The sequence below is a fragment of the Schistocerca nitens genome, chromosome 2 (assembly GCF_023898315.1).
Source record: "Schistocerca nitens isolate TAMUIC-IGC-003100 chromosome 2, iqSchNite1.1, whole genome shotgun sequence".
NCBI classification, from domain to species: domain Eukaryota; kingdom Metazoa; phylum Arthropoda; class Insecta; order Orthoptera; family Acrididae; genus Schistocerca; species Schistocerca nitens.
Genome location: NC_064615.1, coordinates 1,186,897,611 through 1,186,922,355, shown reverse-complemented (window position 1 = coordinate 1,186,922,355; position 24,745 = coordinate 1,186,897,611). Strand labels below are relative to the sequence as shown.

General features: G+C 42.9%; 1 protein-coding gene across 1 annotated transcript in view; it reads left to right on the top strand.

The window, feature by feature from the left end:
- The window catches only part of LOC126237522 (uncharacterized), a 797,357-nt gene that overhangs the window by 508,858 nt on the left and 263,754 nt on the right, over window positions 1-24,745 (top strand). Inside the window, exon 3 of the mRNA XM_049947691.1 lies at window positions 5,780-5,881. Within this exon, the coding sequence (XP_049803648.1) occupies window positions 5,834-5,881 (48 nt within the window). The 5' untranslated portion in view covers window positions 5,780-5,833. The remainder of the gene's footprint in view (window positions 1-5,779; window positions 5,882-24,745) is intronic.

Genomic DNA, 24,745 nt, shown 5'->3' with positions numbered 1-24,745 from the left:
AGGTCCGCCAGTTACGCAAAACACCGTTTTTTTTTTTTAAGTACCCAAACATGTGTCGACACCACTGTGCCATCATTAATGGCATTTCGTTTTTATTTATTCTGCAATGTGAGCATTTCTGTTAAATGATTAAAAAATTATGAACATTTCTAGTTCAAACAATAGATCGTTTCTTGTTGTAAATACCTTTACATTTGGTGTGCATGAATTTTCTGGATCACTTGTGTGTTAATTACTACAGGTAGCTTGTCATCTGCAACCAAATGATGTTGATGAGAGATTTTTTTTTTTTTGCTGCGAGTTAACCTGTCTTCTAGAATATAATTCTGTTTTTCGCGATGTTTTCGCGCCTATATTCGTTTTTACTTACATTTTCGTGTGGCAAGTACTTCCATTCTCCGCATAATGCTGAGGTGTTGTGATGCACACGCAACAATAACAAGTATTTTTCACAAATAACGTTGTGAAACACTTTTCACTTCACCACAACACAGTGTGATTGTGGTATGTTATGTGTCCTAGCCCAGTCAGTGTTCATTTGTTCACCAGAGAGTTCGGCGCCAAATTTGAATATTGTTTGCATTTTATCTTTTTGTGTGTGTGTGTGTGTTGTTTGTGCGCTTCTTAGCTGTGTGTGTCGACTTTTATATGGTATTCCTTTTGTGTGTAAATGGTGTGTCTTTGCAAATTTTAGTTATCTATTTTTCGTGTGTGTGTGTGTGTGTGTGTGTGTAGACTTTATCCGTTTGTGCTGTTTTTATTTGTGAAGTTCGTTTAAGGGGCTCCGGAACGCCCTATACTTGCAATGTTAAAATAACGCTTATAAATTACATCTTTCCTCACAAAGTATTTGAGGTAGGAAGTTGAAATTTTTACAGATTATTTATTGGAATATGGGCTACAACTTAACACAGGGATTTTACAAAATTTTAGTTCAGTTATTAAAGATGATTTTTTTTCAATTGTAATGAAAATTCACAACATTTTTTTGCAATTTTTTATTTATATATTCAAAAATATACAGTTTTTTGGAAAAAGCCTGTGTTAAATTATGCAGAAGGTACTATGTAACATTTACTGAAAGTTTGAAACAAATATGTTTGGAAGATCCTTAGAAAACATGTAATTAGTATGAGAAAATAAAAGTTTTGGGAATCGAGCGACAAAGATTGGATTAACTTTTTAGTGCATTCCAGGTCCATAGGATGGATTATCTTCATCCTCTGCAAACTCCTCCTCCAGCTTCCTCTTGTTCCTCCTCCTGTTTACTCTTGCTTGTATTTCTAGACTCTTTACAGCCCTGTCTGCAGCCCGAAGGCGTTCCTTGTCTAAAGCAAGCATCGCTCGTACCATGTTAGAACCTATCTTCATTCCCATATTTCTAAATACCTTGCACCTTACAATGTTGCCATCATTGAAAGTCGCAACAGCATCATACACACCAAAGTGAAGTGTTTCTATTCCAACAAATACAGTCTTGGGGATTCTCGACAATATAACAGTATTTACACTTTCATTGGGGTTTTGAGTTTTTCCGTGAATACACTTTTTCAACAGTTCAGGTGCTGCTAAGTCTCTGAAAATAGGTTTTATCACCTCCATTATTGCATGAGGCAGACTATGCTTATGAGTGTACACTTCACCAGTTAGCAATCCTTTTTTATTTTTAAACCAACTGTCTTCTTCTTTGGACACAAGCTATGTTGGGGATTTTCATCGTCTTTATTGTTTACAGTAATAACACATACCTTTGGCTTTCCAACATTTCTCCTTTTCTTAAAAGCCTTCAGAGGATTTCTAATAACTTTACTTTTACTCATTATTTTACTTCAACAAAACAGAGACTCAAGAAACAGAATTAATTACGAATATTTTCGAGATAACGACAGAGTAAATAAACATGAAACAATCGACAATCACACCAGCGATATATATTGAACCATCACAGGTTAGCCACAACACATACTTTATCTCACATCACTAAAATGTACCTGATGAACACGGACGTTAATAATAACACCATTTGACAGCAGTTTAACAGCGCCACAGTGGGTCACGCCCATGTAGAACACATTTCAAAAAAAATTTAAAAATAGTTGTAGTCTTCGGAATTGAATAAATTATATATCTATTAAAAGGTAATAGTCTGCAGATTCAGAAAACGCAAAAAAGTAAAAATTGAACTTTTCATGATTTTGAGCCTTTCCGGAGCCCCTTAATGTTTTAAATAGTGTGCTCTTGCAGAGTGTAGTGTATTCGTTTAAGACCTGTTTTTGTTCTGCTATTGCCTTCTGTATCTGGAAGTTTTCCTCAATGGTCAGTTTGCTGTATACGCTGTGGCTGGCTTTTAGTATTCTTAGGTCTGTTTCTATTGTGGTTGGGTGGTGATTGATGATCAGCAAATGTGCTGTGGGAGCTGTTCCTTTTTAAAGCTCTGAGATGTTCTGAATATCTTGTTTTGAAGTTCCTGCATGTTTGTCCGATGCACACTGACAGGCAAGTGTTGCATGTGAGTTCATATATTCCTGATCTGTTAAATTTATCCATGGGTGTTTCTTGTGTTCTGATCTTTTTCTGTGTTGTGTTCTCCGTCCTGTATCGTATTTGGAGTCCCTGTTTCTGTAATATGTTGCCTATTCTGTGAATAATCTTGTTCTTGTCAGTTAGGTTAACGATTCTGTCATGGAACTTATATTGTTGGTTGAGATTGTTTTTAGTGGGTGTGTTTGTGCCGTTGATTATTCTGATGAGTTTTCCATTTTGTTTCTCTCGTTTTTCTTGCATTGCTTTCTGAATATATGCCTTTTCTCTCTCTGTTATTCCCTCAAATTGAGCTGGTGTTGTAAATTTGATGGCCAAATCCAAATGTGTTTGGTAAAGTTCAGTGTTGAGCGACTGCTTTTTAGCATATAATTCCTCAATTTCTTGCTTTAGCCACAAAATCTCCACTTTCTTTTTCACTTTCTTTGGTGCAGATGACATGCCATTCACAGAGGTCTTGATATAATGTGGAATTACATTATCAGCTAGGCAATTTTTATTAAACTGTATATTGAGAGATGTCTTCTGAAGCTTCATTAAGGTGTTCCTGTATTTGTTGTAGAGCTTGCTGGGGAATGCCTGGCTGGGCGAAGAAATATCCATCATTTTGATTTGCAGCTCCTTGTATTGGCCGTGTTTCCAGTTAAAATTGTTGGATGTGAGGTCCGCCAGTTATGCAAAACACGACGCTGATAAGAATTTTTTTAATTGTTTTTATTTTTTTTACTTACGAAAACGTAAGTAAAAACCAATATAGGCGCGAAAAACTGAATTACAGTCTAGAAGATAGGTTAGCTTCCAGCAAAGAATTAGTAATAATAATAATAATAATTCTCATCAACATCGTTTGGTTGCAGATGACAAGCTACCTGTAGTAATTAACACACAAGTGATCCAGAAAATTCATGCACACCAAATGTAAAGGTATTTACAACAAGAAACGATCTGTTGTTTGAACTAAAAATGTTCATAATTTTCTAATCATTTAACAGAAATGCTCACATTGCAGAATAAATAAAAACGAAATGCCACTGATGATGGCACAGTGGTGCCGAAACATGTTCGGGTACTTAAAAAAACGGTGTTTTGAATAACTGGCGGACCTCACATCCAACAATTTTAACTGCAAACACGGCCAATACAAGGAGCTGCAAATGAAAATGATGGATACATAGACAGATCTCCTAAAAAATCGTCTGCGGCCTGCAATCAAATCAAAGCGGCGCAAATTGCTGTCAGCAGGTGTCCTTTTGCAACACGACAATGCAAGGCCCCACACTGCCCGTACAACAGTTGCAACAATCGCAGACCTGCATTTTGAGTGTCTTCCTCATCCGCCATACTCACCAGACCTTGCCCCGAGTGATTTCCATATGTTTGGACCACTGAAAGACGCAATGGGAGGAAAGAAGTTCCGTTCTGATGAAGAGCTACGCCACGCGGTGCACGAGTGGTTGCGCGGACTACCAAAGGAATTTTTTTCTAAGGGAATTTATGCACTTTGTAAGCGTTGGAGGACTCGCATAGAGCGTGGGGGAGATTATGTTGAAAAGTGATACAGCTTTGTACCGCTTCCGCGCAATAAGTAATATTTAAAAAAAATATTTAAGGTTTTCATTTGACTCACCGTCGTATTTTGCTTCCTTTTTCACTATTCAGTACATCTTCTGCACTCGGTCCGTCAGCCCTGCGGAGGCTGTAGGCTTGACGAGCAGTAACCGAGTACCACCGGTACCGGTCGGATCGAGGGCTTCTCTCAGCAGCGCGGGCTGCTTTTTGTCAGTGAATCTGCGTTTAGCATCTGCCTCAGCTGCGACTTGTTCTGTACGGTCACTCCTTCCGCACACCGCCAGATACTTAACGGCTGCGACTGCTTCCAGTGATTCTGCGGGCCTGCAGCGCGCCGCTCACCCCTCCGCGCACCCAGTGTCGATCCTGCGCCGGCCTCGTGCGCCTCGCTACAGTTTTCTGTCTACGACGTCATTCAGCAAAATACGTGCAGTGTTTATTCTGCTCCAGATATTGTCTGAGAAATTCTTTCCAAGTGGCTCGTTGTGACATATCCGTCGTTCCATTCCAGTAGATGCTTTTCGTGCGTGGATAATAGGCGCAGACGTTGCAAGAGGCAAGATTTATGTTGTTACCCAAGTGGTGGCGGCCGGGAAATTTACAACGTACGACGGCTAAACTTCTCGCAGGCATTTCACTCAGTCTCTCTCTCTCTGTCTGTCTTGCCCTTCCCGTCTACTTGAGGTAAGTAATTCGCCACGAGCTGTCAGCAGGGATGCAGTCACTATCTCTGTACTCTTAGGATTCTCCATGTGTGTTACTTTATTTCTGTGGTCGGAATGTAAATAAATTCCAGCCTGGCTTGTTTTTTCCAATAGTTGTGTTATTTTGACAAGGGTGGGCAGTTAAGTGTATAGGAGATGGGGCAGAGGAGGGGGGGGGGGGGTCCCTTGGGGGGGGGGGGGGGGGAGGGTCCCTTGGGGGACATTTTAGTGTCGTAGTGGAGGAGGCGGATCAGCTCTGGTGGAGCAGTTGAGCCCTGGGGAAGGGGTTGTGTAGCCAGGCTGCTAGCTTGATAATGTTCGTTGCAAAGGAATACTTAAATATACTGCTGTAGAACCAGCGCTATATTTACAATGTGCAGCCGACATTTTTATAGGCCGGTACGTCGATACTTTTTTTTTATATATGAAGGACCGATATCGACATTTTTAAGTATCGGCTTATCGGATTCCCGATATTTTTAAAAATATCGACAGCCCTAATTGTCAGTATTCCTTTGCAACGCACATGATCAAGCTAGCAGCCTGGTTACCCTCCTTAGGACAAGAATTAAAAGGGAAACTGTGCACGTTCACGCTCGGCGACAACCACTTTCCTAAAAATAGTAACTGCACGTAACTGGCACAATAAAAGGTGTCCGATGGGTGCGTCGTTCGGTTTCGTCACACATCGGATTTGTCCGGAACACTTGATGCCCACTTCCCTGTTTGTTCGTCTCTGCCAGTGCCAGTGACCCAGCTGCTGTAGTGTCGAGATTGCGCGGTGAAGCAAAACGTGGCAGTTTGTGGCGGTAGCGCCGAGCGCCGAGCGGCGATTACGTCAGCATTTCCCCTCACACGCCTGCGCCCACTGCGAGAACCGGTCGTGTCATTTAGATTTGTGTTGGTCATTTTGAACGAGACACGTTGCTCCAGGCTGACGGCGCGCCGCCTGCCGGCTGTTGCAGGACGCGGCCGACATGGTGTACGAGGTGACGCGGCTGCGGCCCAGCTGACCCAGCATGACCGGGCCGCGCTCCTGCCTGCAGCCCGACGGCTGCCAGCCGGAGGTCAGTACCCGCTGCACTCTGCCCTCACTGTACAATCGACACCTCTCTGCCCATTCATTGGCTGTGTCTCACCTAACTGATGGCAACTACGACGCCTGATCTGAAACCGTGTGAACAACATCGAGGCGTGGTACTTAGGCAAAGCAGGAAAGGTGTGGGTCGGGCCTAATCAGTTACCGTTGGTTGCACAGAAAACACATACACTTTATTTTTAAAAAACAAAACTCTCGACAATTATTTTTAAAAGATTTTTCCACACTGGCGGCTGAAAGCCTTATTAGAAGAATTGCAAGTTATTGTTGCCTGAAGGCCACAAGCAATGTTACATACAATCAACGGCTGAAGGCCTGATTAAGAAAGGATTAAAAATTATTGGGGGCTGAAAGCCACAAGCAATTTTCAGAATACTCAACTGGTGAAGGCCGGAATTACAAGTAATGAAGGCAGTTGGATGTTAAAATACTAAAACCTTTTTAAAACAATCTTAACGAACTGTAACTGGCTATAGTGATGGCTGCAGGCCCTATTAAGAGAAAACTGAAAATAATTTGTCGGCTGAAGGCCACCAGCTGTGTTACAAACAATTAACGGCTGAAGACCGGAATTACAAGTGGGGAAGGTAATAACATGCTAAAACATTAGAGTAAATTTTAAACAATTGTGACAATTTGTCCAAATAAGATGGAGTGATCCACAGGCAGTGCTCCCTGAGGAAGGCGACTACAGCTGTGTAAGACGTGATACAGGCAGCCCAGAGTTGTACTCACGTAACGGGACGGCGACTCACACCAGGGGCAGCTCGAGCGCCGACTGGCCGACTAAACAGTCCGATCACCAGTACAACCGTGGAATATTTTTAGGCAACGGCGAAGAGACGGACAGCACCACGTCTTCCGAAACACACCCGAGGCCGAAGGAAACACTAGAACCGAGGTAGACCTCCCAGAAAGATATGCACAGTACAGCTCGAGAGGCTGTCAAACTACACGCCGTCGGCCGGAAAAGTACGCTAACCTCCAGGGCAGGTAACTGGGGAGTTAGCGGCCACAAGGCAGAAAATACCTCTGGTTGCACTTCACTAATAACAACACTAAATCCAAACTAGCATCGAGCAGTAGAAGGCGGCTAATAGCTTCTGCCAACCTGACAGACTCCACTTGTTGCGGTTGGTCTTACCGACCCTGGGAGCAGCAACACACAAATAACTGCGAAATCTCAAACAGTGCAGGTTTCACTACTGGATAAGATTCACTCAACTTGAAACGTCCTGGGTTCGGTCGCCGGCTACAGCCCCTCGGTCCGGCAGTGCGTGCACGCCGCCAGCGGCCCCGGCCTGCCCCGAAATGCGGACCTCCTCGCTGCTCTGCCCGAAGCCCAGCTGCCGACACCAGAGCGCAGGCAGCATTTAAATAACTAGACATTACAAACCGCACAAGATACACACGGACAGGCGAAGACAATTCCACAATGTCTAAGACCAGTCACTGTAAAACAACACAGAGAAGCCGGAAGCGGCCGGAAAACCAAATGGGGAAGATCCCTGTATAAATCGTCGACTGACAACTTATTACCGTGGCGGCACTTTGACGAGCGAACACACACACACACACACAGGTGAAAGTTGCACTACTCGAATATCACGGTCCATTCAACTAAAACTCGCTGAAAATCCGGTCCTTGACGTGGTGGTGCACTCTCGCGACCACTTCCTTCCGTCGGACAGTGCACGTGTGTGGCCAGCGGTCGGGCGAGTACTGCCTGTGCGGGCCTGACCGCCGCTCGACACACGACGACCCGGAATTACTAGAGGCCGCTCCAAAGATGGTGCCACCGTACGCGTTATCGATAAGCGCTGCTGCTGCCACTCACGGACATTCGAGGCGAGCAAACGCAGTGGCGCCAGTGAACACACTAAGAAGACGAGCCGCCACTATCGCTATTACAAGATGCCGAGCTGTGAACGGCACACGGCTCAAACATTATCTAGAGAAACGACAAAAGAAACGAGAATAAAATTTCATCGAGTGATGGTCGCGTCGGTTTTTCTGTTTGGCTCGGAGAAATCATTGACGAATATCTCAGAAATAAGGCTCTTGAAATCAGTGAAATGTTACATGAGACTGGACGGATTTAAAGATGACAATGCGTGGAGACAATTCAATATTTTTAGAATGGAAGCTAGTCAGACATCAACAGAATGCTAGAAGGAAGACAACCAAAAGAGGTCATATCATACTTATTCGATGTTAGCACAATCGTTCGAAGGCCGAGGAATCGTTCGCAACAACGTCGTCTGTCACCCAAACAGGTTTATCGCTTGCTCCTTGAAAAGAGAAGAAGAAGAAGAAGAAAAAGAAAAAGAGGAAGAACTAGAAGAAGACGAGGCAGTATTTTGTGGCAAGGTAAGTATCGCCATATTGCATAAATGTTTGGGACTGACAAGAAGAAAAGACTCGAGTTGTGGCAATTTGCTGTCACTGGAAGGAGTATCAATAAAAATGCAGGAATCATACTGATGCCACCAGTAATAATATTGGGTAAATGAATAAAATAAATTTGTGCAAGTGATTCACTACCTTTCCTAAAATTGCTTTAAATTTTGAGAGGCAACAGTTTTGCAGTCTTATAAATAAACTGACGAACATTAGTACAGTGCAACGTTAAGAAATTATGAATAGGGTAGATCTACAGTGTTGTATACACATTAAAAGGATTAGATGTACTCTTATGTATTCAACTCTCAAATATTTTTCTTCCCATGTGGATGTGTGAATTATGAACCAACTGCCAACTTTCTTAACAACAGTATAATGATAATTCAATTATAATTCTGAAACCAACGCTCAGATAGCTCACCATAGTCACTACTATTTTGCCAAAACAAATTCAGACTGTGTGTCTGCTCTATACTAATATGGAGTCAAACCTCATCATTCCACACGCTAAAGTCCTCTCTCTCTCTCTCTCTCTCTCTCTCTCTCTCTCTCTCTCTCTAACACACACACACACACACACACACACACACACACACGTAAACATATAAAATTTTTACTTGACAGCATTACTCATAGAGCTACTGATCTTCACTGTACACGGCGTGATTCAACCAGTGTGAGTTTAGTGGTGCTGAAGCACTACTAGGTGCGTAATTAACCTCACTTTCCCGTCTGCTATTGTGTTGGCGCAAGGCGTCTTCTCGTCTGGCAGAGGTTTCGATAGCAATGTAAGCATTTATTGTTGATAACTTGAATACAAAGTGCTAATGTTCCACAATAATATGTGTTTATTAGTTCATTATGAATCGGCTTTCGACTTTTTAGGCCGTTGTCACATAACTTAATACTAAACAGGTAGCCCACACAACTTCAGCGAAAATTCATAGCTATACAAATATAGCTGTACAAAGATAAGTGACATTTTATGACTATATCAATAGAAAACACAAGGATAATGTAATACCTGAGGAGACTATGAAGAGATAAATCTTATATAACAGTATATTCAAATATTAAAAGTATGTGAATGTATAAGCTAGACATGTTCTACAAGTGAGTAATGGCACGGGATGGACAAACTGGTGAATGTGATGAACGAGGGGAGGGAGGGATGTGGCTGTGGAACTCTTATCACACGCTTATTATCTAACGGCGAGAGAAATAATAAACGGCTGCTGCTGCTACTTTAGTACGTGTGAGTAACGCAAGTGTAGTTATTACGCAGCAAGTCAGGGTTCTTAGATTCGTGTTTCTTAATGGCCGTAATTTCAAGTAAAGTTAGTTTTCTGCTTTTAGTTCCTCTACGGAGAACATCACATTTCACTTACCCTATTTGACATGCGTATAATTTGCCACACAGACTGTAGGAAATTTATAGATTCCCTTCTGTTCTTAAGGTGGAAGGTAGGCAACAGTATTCCTACTGTTGAAAGGCAGAGTATGTTCAAAAAATGGCTCTGAGCACTATGGGACTTAACTTCTAAGGTCATCAGTCCACTAGAACTTACAACTACTTAAACCTAACTAACCTAAGGACGTCACACACATCCATGCCCGAGGCAGGATTCGAACCTGCGACCGTAGCGATCGCGCGGTTCCAGACTGTAGCGCCTAGAACCGCTCGGTCACCTCGGCTGCCGCAGAGTATGTTTCCTGTATTTTAGTTTCCTGGCTAGAGCCAGTGAAAAAAATTATTTAATTGTCAGGTGGTATCTGCCCACAAGCAATGTACATTGTCCACATACCTAGTCCAGTATTGTATTTTAGAGCCTAGAGCTCCTTATCTGAAAATCTTTGCTGAGAATTATCCATAAACATTTCAGCTAAGAAGGGGCTCATTGGGGGCCCCATTGCTGACCCATCTGACTAACTGTACAGAGCCTGCTGAAATTGGAAATAATTTTGGCTTAAGCATGTTTCAGTTGCCACACTTATTTCTTCTCTCTCCATTGAATTTGTTCTAGTTTTATGTAACCATTCTGTTAAAATTTCCATTGCCTCTGCAACAGGAATATTAGAAAACAGGATGCTAACATCAGATGAGACTAATTTTGCACTAGGTGGAATCGTTGCATCTTGTAGTTCTTTTACTGACGGAAGTGAAACAAGTATTACAAAATTTTGGTTGAAATTTAGTTTTTGTTTTAACTAGTGGATCTACCTCTTTTGCTAATTTATGGTGAGGTGCTGAAGACACCACACGTCTTATCTGGAACACCTTCCTTGTGAACCTTACGTAACCCGTATAATCTGGGTGCTATTCGATTCACGTGTGCGAGGTATTTAACATCACCATCCGTAAATACGTATGTGCAGATGTTAATAAGGTTCTCAACTTCCAAAGCATATTTCACTGTGAGATCGTTAGGTAACCGAGGGAACTCTACAGGGTTCAGGAATGTAAACATTTTTTCAGTATATTCTGATTAATTAAGTAACACTAAACTGTTCCCCTTGTCACCCTTGATGGCGATCGCATTTTGAGAAGACAGTTTTATCTTTAATGTGGACAACACGCTTTGCTGCCTACAACTAGCGTTGAACATACCTTTATTTACAGTTTTTGGTTCATGTGATACCATATGTTTCGTAGGCACATCGTCTCAAAAAAAAAAAAATTCCAGATTATCGTTCAGCATGTCTAGCTGTTTTTCGGAAAGTTATCATTTCGGAGCATATTTAATTCCCTTATTTAAAATTGGGAATTCTTCAGAAGAAAAATTGTCCGCAGCTCGTGGTCTTGCGGTAGCGTTCTCGCTTCCCGCGCACGGGGTCCCGGGTTCGATTCCCGGCGGGGTCAGGGATTTTCTCTGCCTCGTGATGACTGGATGTTGTGTGTTCTTCATCATCATTTCATCCCCATCGACGCGCAAGTCGCCGAAGTGGCATCAAATCGAAAGACTTGCACCCGGCGAACGGTCTACCCGACGGGAGGCCCTAGTCACACGGCATTTACATTTATCTTTTTTAGAAGAAAAATTTAGATTTGATAGGGTAATGACACTTGATTATTAAGTACTAATGTTCCACAATAATATTTGTTTAATAGTTCGTTATGAACTGGCTTTCAGCTTCTTAGGCCATCGTCAAAAAACTTAATACTAAACACAAGTCCACACAACTTCGACGAGAATTCATACCTGCACAAAGCCTGCTGTACAGAGATTGCTAACTGACAACATACTCAGCAAAAAGGACAGAGGATATCGGCTCTCCTTTATCCACCTCAGACAGCACTTAAGAAATGGGCCGCAGTGCTATATGTGTGTTGGACTTAGGAGGTTCTAGCCAGGAAACTAAAATACTGGAAACATACTCAGCCGTTCTACAGTAGCAATACTGTTGCCCACCTTCTGTTCAGGTTCCACCTTTAGAACAGAGAGGAATTTATAAAATTTCCTGCAGTCTGTGTAGAAAATTATATGTAGGTCAAATAAGGTAGGGCTATAACTACTAGGCTGACAGCATGAAAGTAATTGAGACTGGGAGAATCCAGCTTTGCTGAACATGCACTGTAGCAATGTCATTCATACGATGTGAAATGTGATGTTCTCCGTAGAGGAACTAACGACGAAAAACTAACATTACTTCAAATTACGGCCATTAAGAAACACCAATCAAAGAATCCTGACTTGGTGCGTAATGACTACCCAGCCATTTACTATTTGTCTTGCCGTTAGATAATATGCGTGAGATAACTGTTCCACACCCACATTTCAGTGACTTTTTTCTCATCCCTCCCTCCCCTCGTTTTTCTGGACTGTTCATCAGATTCACCAGTTTGTCCGTCCCAAGCCATTACTCTTCTGTAGAACATGTCTAGCTTATACATTCACGTAGTTTTAATATTTGAATATACTGTAATATAAGATTTATTTATTAAGAGTCGCGTTACAGCTATGAATTCTCGCTAAAGTTGTGTGGACTATCTGTTTAGTATTAAGTTACCTGACGACGGCCGAAGAAGTTGACAGCCGGTACACAACGAACTACTAATAAGTGTTATTGTGGAACATTAATACTCTGTGTTCGTATTTTTAATATGTCTATGGAATATTCCACAAATAAACATTTATCGATTAACGGCTACGGCAGAATGGTATACGCCGGACACAGACACATCTGTTATACAGGGTGTTACAAAAAGGTACGGCCGAACTTTCAGGAAACATTCCTCACACAAAAATAAAGAAAAGATGTTGTGTGGACATGTGTTCGGAAACGCTTAATTTCCATGTTAGAGCTCATTTTAGTTTCGTCAGTATGTACTGTACTTCCTCGATTCACCGCCAGTTGGCCCAATTGAAGGAAGGTAATGTTGACTTCGGTACTCGTGTTGACATGCGACTCATTGATCTACAGTACTAGCATCAAGCACATCAGTACGTAGCATCAACAGGTTAGTGTTCATCACGAACGTGGTTTTGCATTCAGTGCAATGTTTACAAATGCGGAGTTGGTAGATGCCCATTTGATGTATGGATTAGCACGGGGCAATAGCCGTGGCGCGGTACGTTTGTATCGAGACAGAAAAAAATGGCTCTGAGCACTATGGGACTTAACATCTATGGTCATCAGTCCCCTATCGAGACAGATTTCCAGAACGAAGGTGTTCCGACAGGAAGACGTTCGAAGCAATTGATCGGCGTCTTAGGGAGCACGGAACATTCCAGTCTATGACTCGCGACTGGGGAAGACCTAGAACGACGAGGACACCTGCAATGGACGAGGCAATTCTTCGTGCAGTTGACGATAACCCTAATGTCAGCGTCAGAGAAGTTGCTGCTGTACAAGGTATCGTTAACCACGTCACTGTATGGAGAGTGCTACGGGAGGACCAGTTTTTTCCTACCATGTACAGCGTGTGCAGGCACTATCAGCAGCTGATTGGCCTCCACGGGTACACTTCTGCGAATGGTTCATCCAACAATGTGTCAATCCTCATTTCAGTGCAAATGTTCTATTTACGGATGAGGCTTCATTCCAACGTGATCAATTGTAAATTTTCACAATCAACAGGTGTGGGCTGACGAGAATCCGCACGCAATTGTGCAATCACGTCATCAACACAGATTTTCTGTGAACGTTTGGGCAGGCATTGTTGGTGATGTCTTCATTGGGCCCCATGTTCTTCCACCTACCCTCAATGGAGCACGTTATCACGATTTCATACGGGATACTCTACCTGTGCTACGACACAACATGTGGTTCATTCACGATGGAGCTCCTGCACATTTCAGTCGAAGTGTTCGTACGCTTCTCAACAACAGATTCGGTGACCGATGGATTGGCAGAGGCGGACCAATTCCATGGCCTCCACGCTCTCCTGACCTCAACCCTCTTGACCGTCATTTATGGGGGCATTTGAAAGCTCTTGTCTACGCAACCCCGGTACCAAATGTAGAGACTCATCGTGCTCGTATTGTGGACGGCTGTGATACAATTACGCCATTCTCCAGGGCTGCATCAGCGCATCAGGGATTCCATGCGACGGAGGGTTGATGCATGTATCCTCGCTAACGGAGGACATTTTGAACATTTCCTGTAACAAAGTGATTGAAGTCATGCTGGTACGTTCTGTTGCTGTGTGTTTCCATTCCATGATTAATGTGATTTGAAGAGAAGTAATAAAATGAGCTCTAACATGGAAAGTAAGCGTTTCCGGACGCATGTCCACATAACATATTTTCTTTCTTTGTGTGTGAGGAATGTTTCCTGAAAGTTTGGCCGTACCTTTTTGTAACATTCTGTATAAATTTGATATGTTCACCATAACAAAACACTAGAAATGACACGTAACCTATTACGTGCTGGAAAAAAAAAACATCCAATCACAATTAATGAAATGACCCGGCAAAAAATGTCTCGCTGTTGATAAGGACAAAACAATATGAGTGAACGAAGGAAAGAAACGTGAACTTTGACAGACTCTGGTAGCAGAAAATCAAGAACACACTCCAGAGTTGCATACCAAAAGCGACATAATAAATAGCAGTTATATGTGCATTTGAATAGAAGTCCAGAGAAGCGGAGCACGTCCAACTTTCCGCATCAATGTAGAAAACGTCCCAGTGCCTGTCGGTCGAGGTGCAAACGGCTGCATCGTTTATAAAATTGTGATCAGGATTGCTTTGCTTGGATATTTAACAAAATGGACATGTGTGATTACATGATATCAAATCATGAGTTCTGTATGAGAGAGGAAGACCACCAGGGAAGTAGTAATCTTATTCACAATCCATAAGGTTAACTGAATGTATTTACACACAAGCATACGTATTTAGACAGGCATCTGCACTCAATCGCATTCAATTGCATACACAGACGCATATATGCAATCACACATGCAGGCTCACCATACACATACAATAATTACACTATGATTAACGAGCTGCACTATTCGGCACACTCACTCACTAACGCAATCTCTCTCTCTCTCTCTCTCTCTCTCTGTCTCTCATTCACACCATCAGAGTCCCCCAACCCCTCTCGCACTTCAAGTAAAAACAGTGAGAGTGCAGGAGGGCCTCGATCCCGTCTTTCATGACCATGAGGTGGCAATCTGGCTTTAGACTGCAACACAGTGTACATCTAGTGGCGTGATCGAACGCTAGTTTGCTGTGGCATATGCGGAAGTGGCAGTGGAGCCCCGCGAACATTACCCTACTGGCCACGAGGACATGTGGTGCCGCACGTCGCACACCCTCAGCCTGCCAATGGCTGGCCCCATCTGCTGTACAACATGCATACAGTTTGGATCTTAGACTCACAAACTCCACAATCAGTAATCCAGCTGGCTCACGTTTCATTAAGTCGATAACCTTCTTGATCTGAGGAACAATACTGTAAGGATTATCGGCTGCACATCCAGATGTGTCGAATTCATTACTGTGACAACTCATTACTTCATATGGATTGCAGCTCTTCACCCAATAGATTAAGCTATCTGTATCTATATAGAATAACTTCGGTTACACGAAATGAGCTCTAGCAAACTCATAGTAGATGGTTCAAATGGCTCTGAGCACTATGGGACTTGACATCTGAGGTCATCAGTCCCCTAGAACTTAGAACTACTTAAACCTAACTAACCTAAGGACATCACACACATCCATGCCCGAAGCAGGATTCGAACCTGCGACCGTAGCGGTCGCGCGTTTCCAGACTGAAGCGCTTAGAACCGCTCGGCCACTCCGGCCGGCCATTGGATGGTGGTTTTCCAGGTTCCGCTTAATAGGTCAGGAGTCCATTACACACTGGAAGCCGCTACACAGGTAGCGGGGGCTGTGTGGAAGGGACTGGTCGGTTTTTTAGGGTAGAGGTCTCACCAAACAACAGAAAGGGCCTCCGTTTAAAAGGGGGCTGGTAAAACACAGTAAGGTACTTGTAGGAACGATTGGTATTGTCGTTGTAAATTGCTGTAGCTGTGCTGGGAAAGAAGCAGAGCTCCAAGCCCTAATACAAAGCACTAAAGTTCATCCGAAATTCTTTCAAACGACCTAACAGTGTTCAGAAAGCATAAATTAAATACAGTTGGTGGTGGAGTATTTATTGCTGTCAGAAGTAGTTTACCTTGTAGTGAAATTGAATTAGATAGTTCCTGCGAAATGTTATGGGTAAAGGTTATACTTGACAATCGGACTAAACTATTATTGGATCGTTTTACCGACCCCCCGACACAGAAAATATAATTGCTGAACAGTTCAAAGAAAACCTGAGTCTCGTTTCAAATAGGTACCCCACTCATAGAATTATAGTCGGTGGCGACTTCACTCTACCCTCGATATGCTGGAAAAAGTATGCGTTTAAAACCGGCGGCTGGCATAAAACGTCATCCGAAATTGTACTGAATGCTTTCTCAGAAAATTGTTTTGAACAATTAGTTCATGAGTCCACTCGAGGCGTCAATAGTTGTGAAAGCATACTTGACCTCTTAGCAACAAATAATCCTGGACAAATAGGGAGTGTCATGACGAATACAGGGGGTTAGCGACTACAAGGCAGTTGCTGCTAGGCTGAATACCCTAACACCCACAACCATCAAAAAGAAACGCAAACTACATCTATTTAAAAAGGCTGATAAAAATGCTCTTAACGCCTTTTTAAGAGACAGTCTCCAATACTTCAGATCTGAACATGTAATCGTAGAAAAAATATGGAATGATGTGATTCTTGAGTTTCTCCCGGCGTATTTGATAATCAAAATATCCACGGGTGTACTGCCGGTCTACAGTGTCGAACGGGCACAATATTTCGGCGGCCGCCGCGACCGAACCCAGTTCCCCCTGAGCAGCCATAGTGTACGGATCTCCGTGCCGGCACGTTCACAGGAGCTCAGTCCGTCAGTTCACCTGATGATGGCGACATATATGATCGCCGAAATATTGTGCCCGTTGGACACTGTAGACCGGCAGTACACCCGTGGATATTTTGATTAAAATATGGAATGATTTCAAAGAGATAGTATCGACGGCAATTGAAAGACATGTTGTTGTTGTTGTGGTCTTCAGTCCTGAGACTGGTTTGATGAAGCTCTCCATGCTACTCTATCCTGTGCAAGCTTCTTCATCTCCCAGTACCTACGGCAACCTACATCCTTCTGAATCTGCTTAGTGTATTCATCTCTTGGTCTCCCTCTACGATTTTTACCCTCCACGCTGCCCTCCAATGCTAAATTTGTGATCCCTTGATGCCTCAAAACATGTCCTACCAACCGATTCCTTCTTCTAGTCAAGTTGTGCCACAAACTTCTCTTCTCCCCAATCCTATTCAATACCTCCTTATTAGTTACGTGATCTACCCACCTTATCTTCAGCATTCTTCTGTAGCACCACATTTCGAAAGCTTCTATTCTCTTCTTGTCCAAACTGGTTATCGTCCATGTTTCACTTCCATACATGGCTACACTCCATACAAATACTTTCAGAAACGACTTCCTGACACTTAAATCTATACTCGATGTTAACAAATTTCTCTTCTTCAGAAACGATTTCCTTGCCATTGCCAGTCTACATTTTATATCATCTCTACTTCGACCATTATCAGTTATTTTACTCCCTAAATAGCAAAACTCCTTTACTACTTTAAGTGTCTCATTTCCTAATCTCATCCCCTCAGCATCACCCGATTTAATTTGACTACATTCCATTATCCTCGTTTTGCTTTTGTTGATGTTCATCTTATATCCTCCTTTCAAGACACTGTCCATTCCGTTCAACTGCTCTTCCAAGTCCTTTGCTGTCTCTGACAGAATTACAATGTCATCGGCGAACCTCAAAGTTTTTATTTCTTCTCCATGGATTTTAATACCTACTCCGAATTTTTCTTTTGTTTCCTTTACTGCTTGCTCAATATACAGATTGAATAACATCGGGGAGAGGTTACAACCCTGTCTCACTCCTTTCCCAACCACTGCTTCCCTTTCATGCCCCTCGACTCTTATAACTGCCATCTGGTTTCTGTACAAATTGTAAATAGCCTTTAGCTCCCTGTATTTTACCCCTGCCACCTTCAGAATTTGAAAGAGAGTATTCCAGTTAACGTTGTCAAAAGCTTTCTCTAAGTCTACAAATGCTAGAAATGTAGGTTTGCCTTTCCTTAATCTTTCTTCTAAGATAAGTCGTAAGGTTAGTATTGCCTCAAATGTTTCAAATGGCTCTGAGCACTATGGGACTCAACTGCTGTGGTCATAAGTCCCCTAGAACTTAGAACTACTTAAACCTAACTAACCTAAGGACAGCACACAACACCCAGCCATCACGAGGCAGAGAAAATCCCTGGCCCCGCCGGGAATCGAACCCGGGAACCCGGGCGTGGGAAGCGAGAACGCTACCGCACGACCACGAGATGCGGGCTAGTATTGCCTCACGTGTTCCAACATTTCTACGGAATCCAAACTGATCTTCCCCGAGGTCCGCTTCTACCAGTTTTTCCATTCGTCTGTAAAGAATTCGCGTTAGTATTTTGCAGCTGTGACTTATTAAACTGATTGTTCGGTAATTTTCACATCTGTCAACACCAGCTTTCTTTGGAATTGGAATTATTATATTCTTCTTGAAGTCTGTGGGTATTTCGCCTGTCTCATACATCTTGCTCACCAGATGGTAGAGTTTTGTCATGACTGGCTCTCCCAAGGCCATCAGTAGTTCCAATGGAATGTTGTCTACTTCCGGGGCCTTGTTTCGACTCAGGTCTTTCAGTGCTCTGTCAAACTCTTCACGCAGTATCTTATCTCCCATTTCATCTTCATCTACATCCTCTTCCATTTCCATAATATTGTCCTCAAGTACATCGCCCTTGTATAAACCCTCTATATACTCCCACCTTTCTGCCTTCCCTTCTTTGCTTAGAACTGGGTTGCCATCTGAGCTCTTGATATTCATACAAGTGGTTCTCTTCTCTCCAAAGGTCTCTTTAATTTTCCTGTAGGCAGTATCTATCTTACCCCTAGTGAGACAAGCCTCTACATCCTTACATTTGTCCTCTAGCCATCCCTGCTTAGCCATTTTGCACTTCCTGTCGATCTCATTTTTGAGACGTTTGTATTCCCTTTTGCCTGCTTCATTTACTGCATTTTTATATTTTCTCCTTTCATCAATTAAATTCAATATTTCTTCTGTTACCCAATGATTTCTATTAGCCCTCGTCTTTTTACCTACTTGATCCTCTGCTGCCTTCACTACTTCATCCCTCAAAGCTACCCATTCTTCTTCTACTGTATTTCTTTCCCCCATTCCTGTCAATTGTCCCCTTATGCTCTCCCTGAAACTCTGTACAACCTCTGGTTCTTTCAGTTTATCCAGGTCCCATCTCCTTAAATTCCCACCTTTTTGCAGTTTCTTCAGTTTCAATCTGCACTTCATTACCAATAGATTGTGGTCAGAATCCACATCTGCCCCTGGAAATGTCTTACAATTTAAAACCTGGTTCCTAAATCTCTGTCTTACCATTATATAATCTATCTGATACCTTTTAGTATCTCCAGGATTCTTCCAGGTATACAACCTTCTTTTATGATTCTTGAATCAAGTGTTAGCTATGATTAAGTTATGCTCTGTGCAAAATTCTACAAGGCGGCTTCCTCTTTCATTTCTTCCCCCCAATCCATATTCACCTACTATGTTTCCTTCTCTCCCTTTTCCTACTGACGAATTCCAGTCACCCATGACTATTAAATTTTCGTCTCCCTTCACTACCTGAATAATTTCTTTTATCTCGTCATACATTTCATCAATTTCTTCATCATCTGCCGAGCTAGTTGGCATATAAACTTGTACTACTGTAGTAGGCATGGGCTTTGTGTCTATCTTGGCCACAATAATGCATTCACTATGCTGTTTGTAGTAGCTAACCCGCACTCCTATTTTTTTATTCATTATTAAATCTACTCCTGCATTACCCCTATTTGATTTTGTATTTATAACCCTGTAATCACCTGACCAAAAGTCTTGTTCCTCCTGCCACCGAACTTCACTAATTCCCACTATATCTAACTTTAACCTATCCATTTCCCTTTTTAAATTTTCTAACCTACCTGCCGGATTAAGGGATCTGACATTCCACGCTCCGATCCGTAGAATGCCAGTTTTCTTTCTCCTGGTAACAACGTCCTCTTGAGTAGTCCCCGCCCGGAGATCCGAATGGGGGACTATTTTACCTCCGGAATATTTTACCCAAGAGGACGCCATCATCATTTAATCATACAGTAAAGCTGCATGTCCTCGGGAAAAATTACGGCTGTAGTTTCCCCTTGCTTTCAGCCGTTCGCAGTACCAGCACAGCAAGGCCGTTTTGGTTAATGTTACAAGGCCAGATCAGTCAATCATCCAGACTGTTGCCCCTGCAACTACTGAAAAGGCTGCTGCCCCTCTTCAGGAACCACATGTTTGTCTGGCCTCTCAACAGATACCCCTCCGTTGTACGGCCATCGCTGAGGCACGCAAGCCTCCCCACCAACGGCAAGGTCCATGGTTCATGGGGGGTTGAAAGACATATACCACAGACATTAATAAGTGATGGTACTGATCCGCCATGGTACACAAAACTGGTCAGATCGCTGTTGCAGAAGCAACGAAAACAGCATGCCGAATTTAAAAGAACGCAAAATCCCCAAGACTGACAAAGTTTTTCAGAAGTTCGAAATATTGTGCGTACTTCAATGCGAGATGCTTTTAACAATTTCCACAACGAAACTCTGTCTCGGAACCTGGCCGCCCACCGAAAGAGATTCTGGTCACACATAAAGCACACCAGTGGCAACACTGAATCAATATCTTCACTGCCAGATAACAATGGTGAAGCCACTGATGACAGTGCCACTAAAGCAGAGTTATTAAACACGATTTTCCAAAATTCCTTCACCAAAGAAGACGAAGTAAATATTCCTGAACTGCAATCAAGAACGACTGCCAAGATGAGAAACATACAAATATATGTACTCGGTGTCGCAAAGCAGCTTAAATCACTTAATAAAACCAAGGCTTCTGGTCCAGATTGTATACCTGTCAGGTTCCTCTCATAGTACGCTGACACAATAGCTCCATATTTAGCAATTATATACAACCGGTCGGTCACAGAAAGTTCCGTACCTAAAGACTGGAAAATTGCTCAAGTCAAACCAATACCCAAAAAGGGCGGTTCTAGGCGCTTTAGTCCGGAACCGCGCTGCTGCTACGATCGCAGGTTCGAATCCTGCCTCGGGCGTGGATGTGTATGATGTCCTTAGGTTACTTAGGTTTAAGTATTTCTAAGTCTAGGGGACTGATGACCTCAGATGTTAAGTCCCATAGTGCTCAGAGCCATTTGAACCCAAAAAGGGAAATAGGAGTAATCCGCTGAATTACAGGCCCATATCACCAACGTCGACTTGCAGTAGGGTTTTGGAACATATACTGTATTCGAACATAATGAATTTCCTCGAAGAAAACGATTTATTGACCCGTAGTCAGCACGGATTCAGGAAACATCGTTCTTGCAGAACACAACTAGCTCTTTATACTCATGAAGTAGGCCGGCCGAGGTAGCCGAGCGGTTCTAGGCGCTACAGTCTGGAACTGCGCCACCGCTACAGTCGCAGGTTCGAATCCTGCCTCGGGCATGGATGTGTGTGCTGTCCTTAGGTTAGTTAGGTTTAAGTAGTTCTAAGTTCTGGGGGACTGATGGCCTTAGAAGTTAAGTCCCATACTGCTCAGAGCCATTGATATACTCATGAAGTAATGAGTGCTATCGACAGGGGATAACAAATTGATTCCATATTTCCAGAAGGCGTTCGACACCGTACCTCACAAGCGTCTTCTAACCAATCTGCGTGCCTATGGAATATCGTCTCAGTTGTGCGAGTGGGTTCGTAATTGAATGTCAGAAAGATCACAGTTCGTAGTAATAGACAGAAAGTAATCGAGTGAAACAGAAGTCATATCCGGCGTTCCGCAAGGAAGTGTTATAGGCCCTCTATTGTTCCTGATCTATATTAACGACATAGGAGACAATCTGAGTAGCCCTCTTAGATTATTTGCAGATTATGCTGTCATTTACCGTCTTTTAAAGTCATCAGATGACCAAAACGAATTGCAAAATGATTTACATAAGATATCTGTGTGGTGCGAAAAGTGGCAATTTGTGGTAAGGTCTTATGGGACCAAACTGATGAGGTCATAGGTCCCTAAGCTTACGCACTACTTAATCTAACTTAAACTAACGACAACACACACAGACACACACACACACACACACACACACACACACACACACACACACACACACACCCACACACATGTCCGACGGAGGACTCAAACCTCCGACCGGCGGAGCCGCGCGGACCGTGACAGTATGCCTCACACCGCGCGGCTAAAAAAAGTGGCAATTGACCCTGGAGAAAGAAAAGTGTGAAGTTATTCACATGAGTACTAAAAGGAATCCGCTAAATTTCGATTACGCGATAAGTCACACAAATCTGAATGTTGTAAATTCAACTAAATGCTTAGGGTTTACAATTACAAATAACCTAAATTGGAACGATCACATAGATAACGCTGTGGGTGGAGCATATCAAAGACTGCGATTCGTCGGCAGAATACTTAGAAGGTGCAACAGGTCTATAAAGAGACTGCTTATTCCACGCTTGTCCGCTCTATTCCGGGGTATTGCTGTGCGGTGTGGGATCCGCTTCAGGTGGGACTGACGAATGACATCGAAAAAGTACAAAGAAGGACAGCTCTTTTTTTACTATCGCGAAATAGGGGAAATAGTGCCACAGAAATGATACGTGAATTGGAGTGGCAATCATTAAAACAAAGGCGTTTTTCGTTGCGACGGGATCTTCTCATGAAATTTCAATCCCCAGTTTGCTCCTCCGATTGCGAAAACATTCTGTTGGCACCCACCTACATAGGGATAAATGATCATCACGATAAAATAAGAGAAATCAGGGCTCGCACAGAAAAAATTAAGTGCTCGTTTTTCTCGCCCGCAGTTCGAGAGTGAAACGGTAGAGACAGCTTGGAGGTGGTTCATTGTACTCTCCGCCTGACACTTAATTGTGAATAGCAGAGTAATTACGTATATGTAGATGTAGATCTTTGTAGGGTATGCCAGGATCATCCCAGTGAACTCCGTGGTAGAAATGTGTTAACCACTCTGCACTCTTCCATGTTTTAGATCACTTCACATCCTTGAAAGGCCTCGGTGATGCAACGTTTGCTGAGAATGTCTCTATTGTTCCGGCATCTTCTGTGTACACTGCAAATGCAACATCTTTAAATATGAACTGTCTACGCTCACCGTCATAGAAACCCTGAGCTGGTTACAGTGATGCTCACACCTTGTGATACCACTGTGGAATGCTCTGGGTATGGCACAGCGCCTGTTCATTTATACTGCTCGATGCACAATACCGGTGAGTAGGCCGTAATTAACCACAGGGTCACGTAGAACTTGATCATACCCTGCAATGTGTTCCCTGAAATTCAACCAAGATTCAAAGTCAATTCGAACATCTAGAGGTCCAGATTTAATTATCTCGTTCTGTTTTGAGCAGTGTGTTACGAAGATAGATGATAGCTCCTTGAATATTCGTGGGCTGAGTAGGCATCCTTCATAGTAAGAAGCAACAAACCTCACTCGCATATGATATGCTAGACTGTATACATTTACATACCACTGCAGGTGTAAATTGTCGTATGGGTAGAATTCTGAATTCAGCTAAACGCTGACATTAGTTAGCTTATAGTTTTTGAATACAGTGGAATCATTTGCTATATTCCCTCTGCTATCTGAAACGCAATTATGACGAATCTTGGCGTCTCTAGCTGAGAAGAGGTTTTAATAGCCCATGTTTGTCTGCTTGCAGTCGATAGCAATGGGTACTCGCAAACCTCCTGAAAGCAGAACGTTAGTGATAAATATGTACCGAAATTCGGAACTTTTAAAGGCCTCAGTCTTCGTCTGATACAGGGATGTGAGGCATTGTCCATATTCTCTTCTTGAGCTTCTTGCATGTGTGAGTTATTATCCATCGTACTCCGTGCCAGAATGGGTTCCTGTTAGCATTCATAATAATCTGCAGTAGCCCATAACCATTTTTCAGGTATACACGCAGTAAATCGCTCGTACTGGCAAGTGCGCTGTCTGCTGTGTCGTCTGTGAACCGTCCTGAATTTTGTAAAATATTCAGATCACTCAGTGATGCAGAGACATACATTTTAAGGGTTGATGTTACGCCGGTCAACCTCAGACCCATCGAGTTAAAAGCGTGTCTCTTGACACAGGAACGCTTGAGTATTACCTATTAGCTAGGATCCCACTGTATCGCTGCCGCCTGTTTTGTTGAATGACCCCCTAAATATATGAAACTCTTGCATGCAACGGTCTGCGCGTTTTGGTGCTGGATGGCAATCCTAATTTCAGTATTCTTCTTTAATGTGGTAGAAGGCTAGAATTTATGCGAGAAATATTCCTGACGTAAAATTAGCTCATCATACTCTACTGGACTGTTTATATTGACTGAGGGTGTAATTGCGAGGTTTCAAGCCAACTGATGTAAGAAACTCGTAGTTCGCACGTGTAATCACATTGCGGTTCCGCAGCGAAGTGACGTGCTGTGGATTGTGCGCAGTGGTTTTATACCGTAGGCCCATCCCGTCGTAGATGATTTCCTCAACTCCAGATACTGCGTCGGTGGGAGTCTCAACAGTGTTCCACCCCGTTGCAACTGAGGGGAAGAGTCCGTAAAGAGTAAGAAGCAGAGTGTCGCTGCAGTGTCACACTCGACTCGGGCTGTACTGGCAGGCGGTGTGTCCGCACTCTGATACGACTTGTAAAATTTACTAGGATCCTTCTTCAGAACCTGTCCTTTTGTGAAATACAGTTGGCG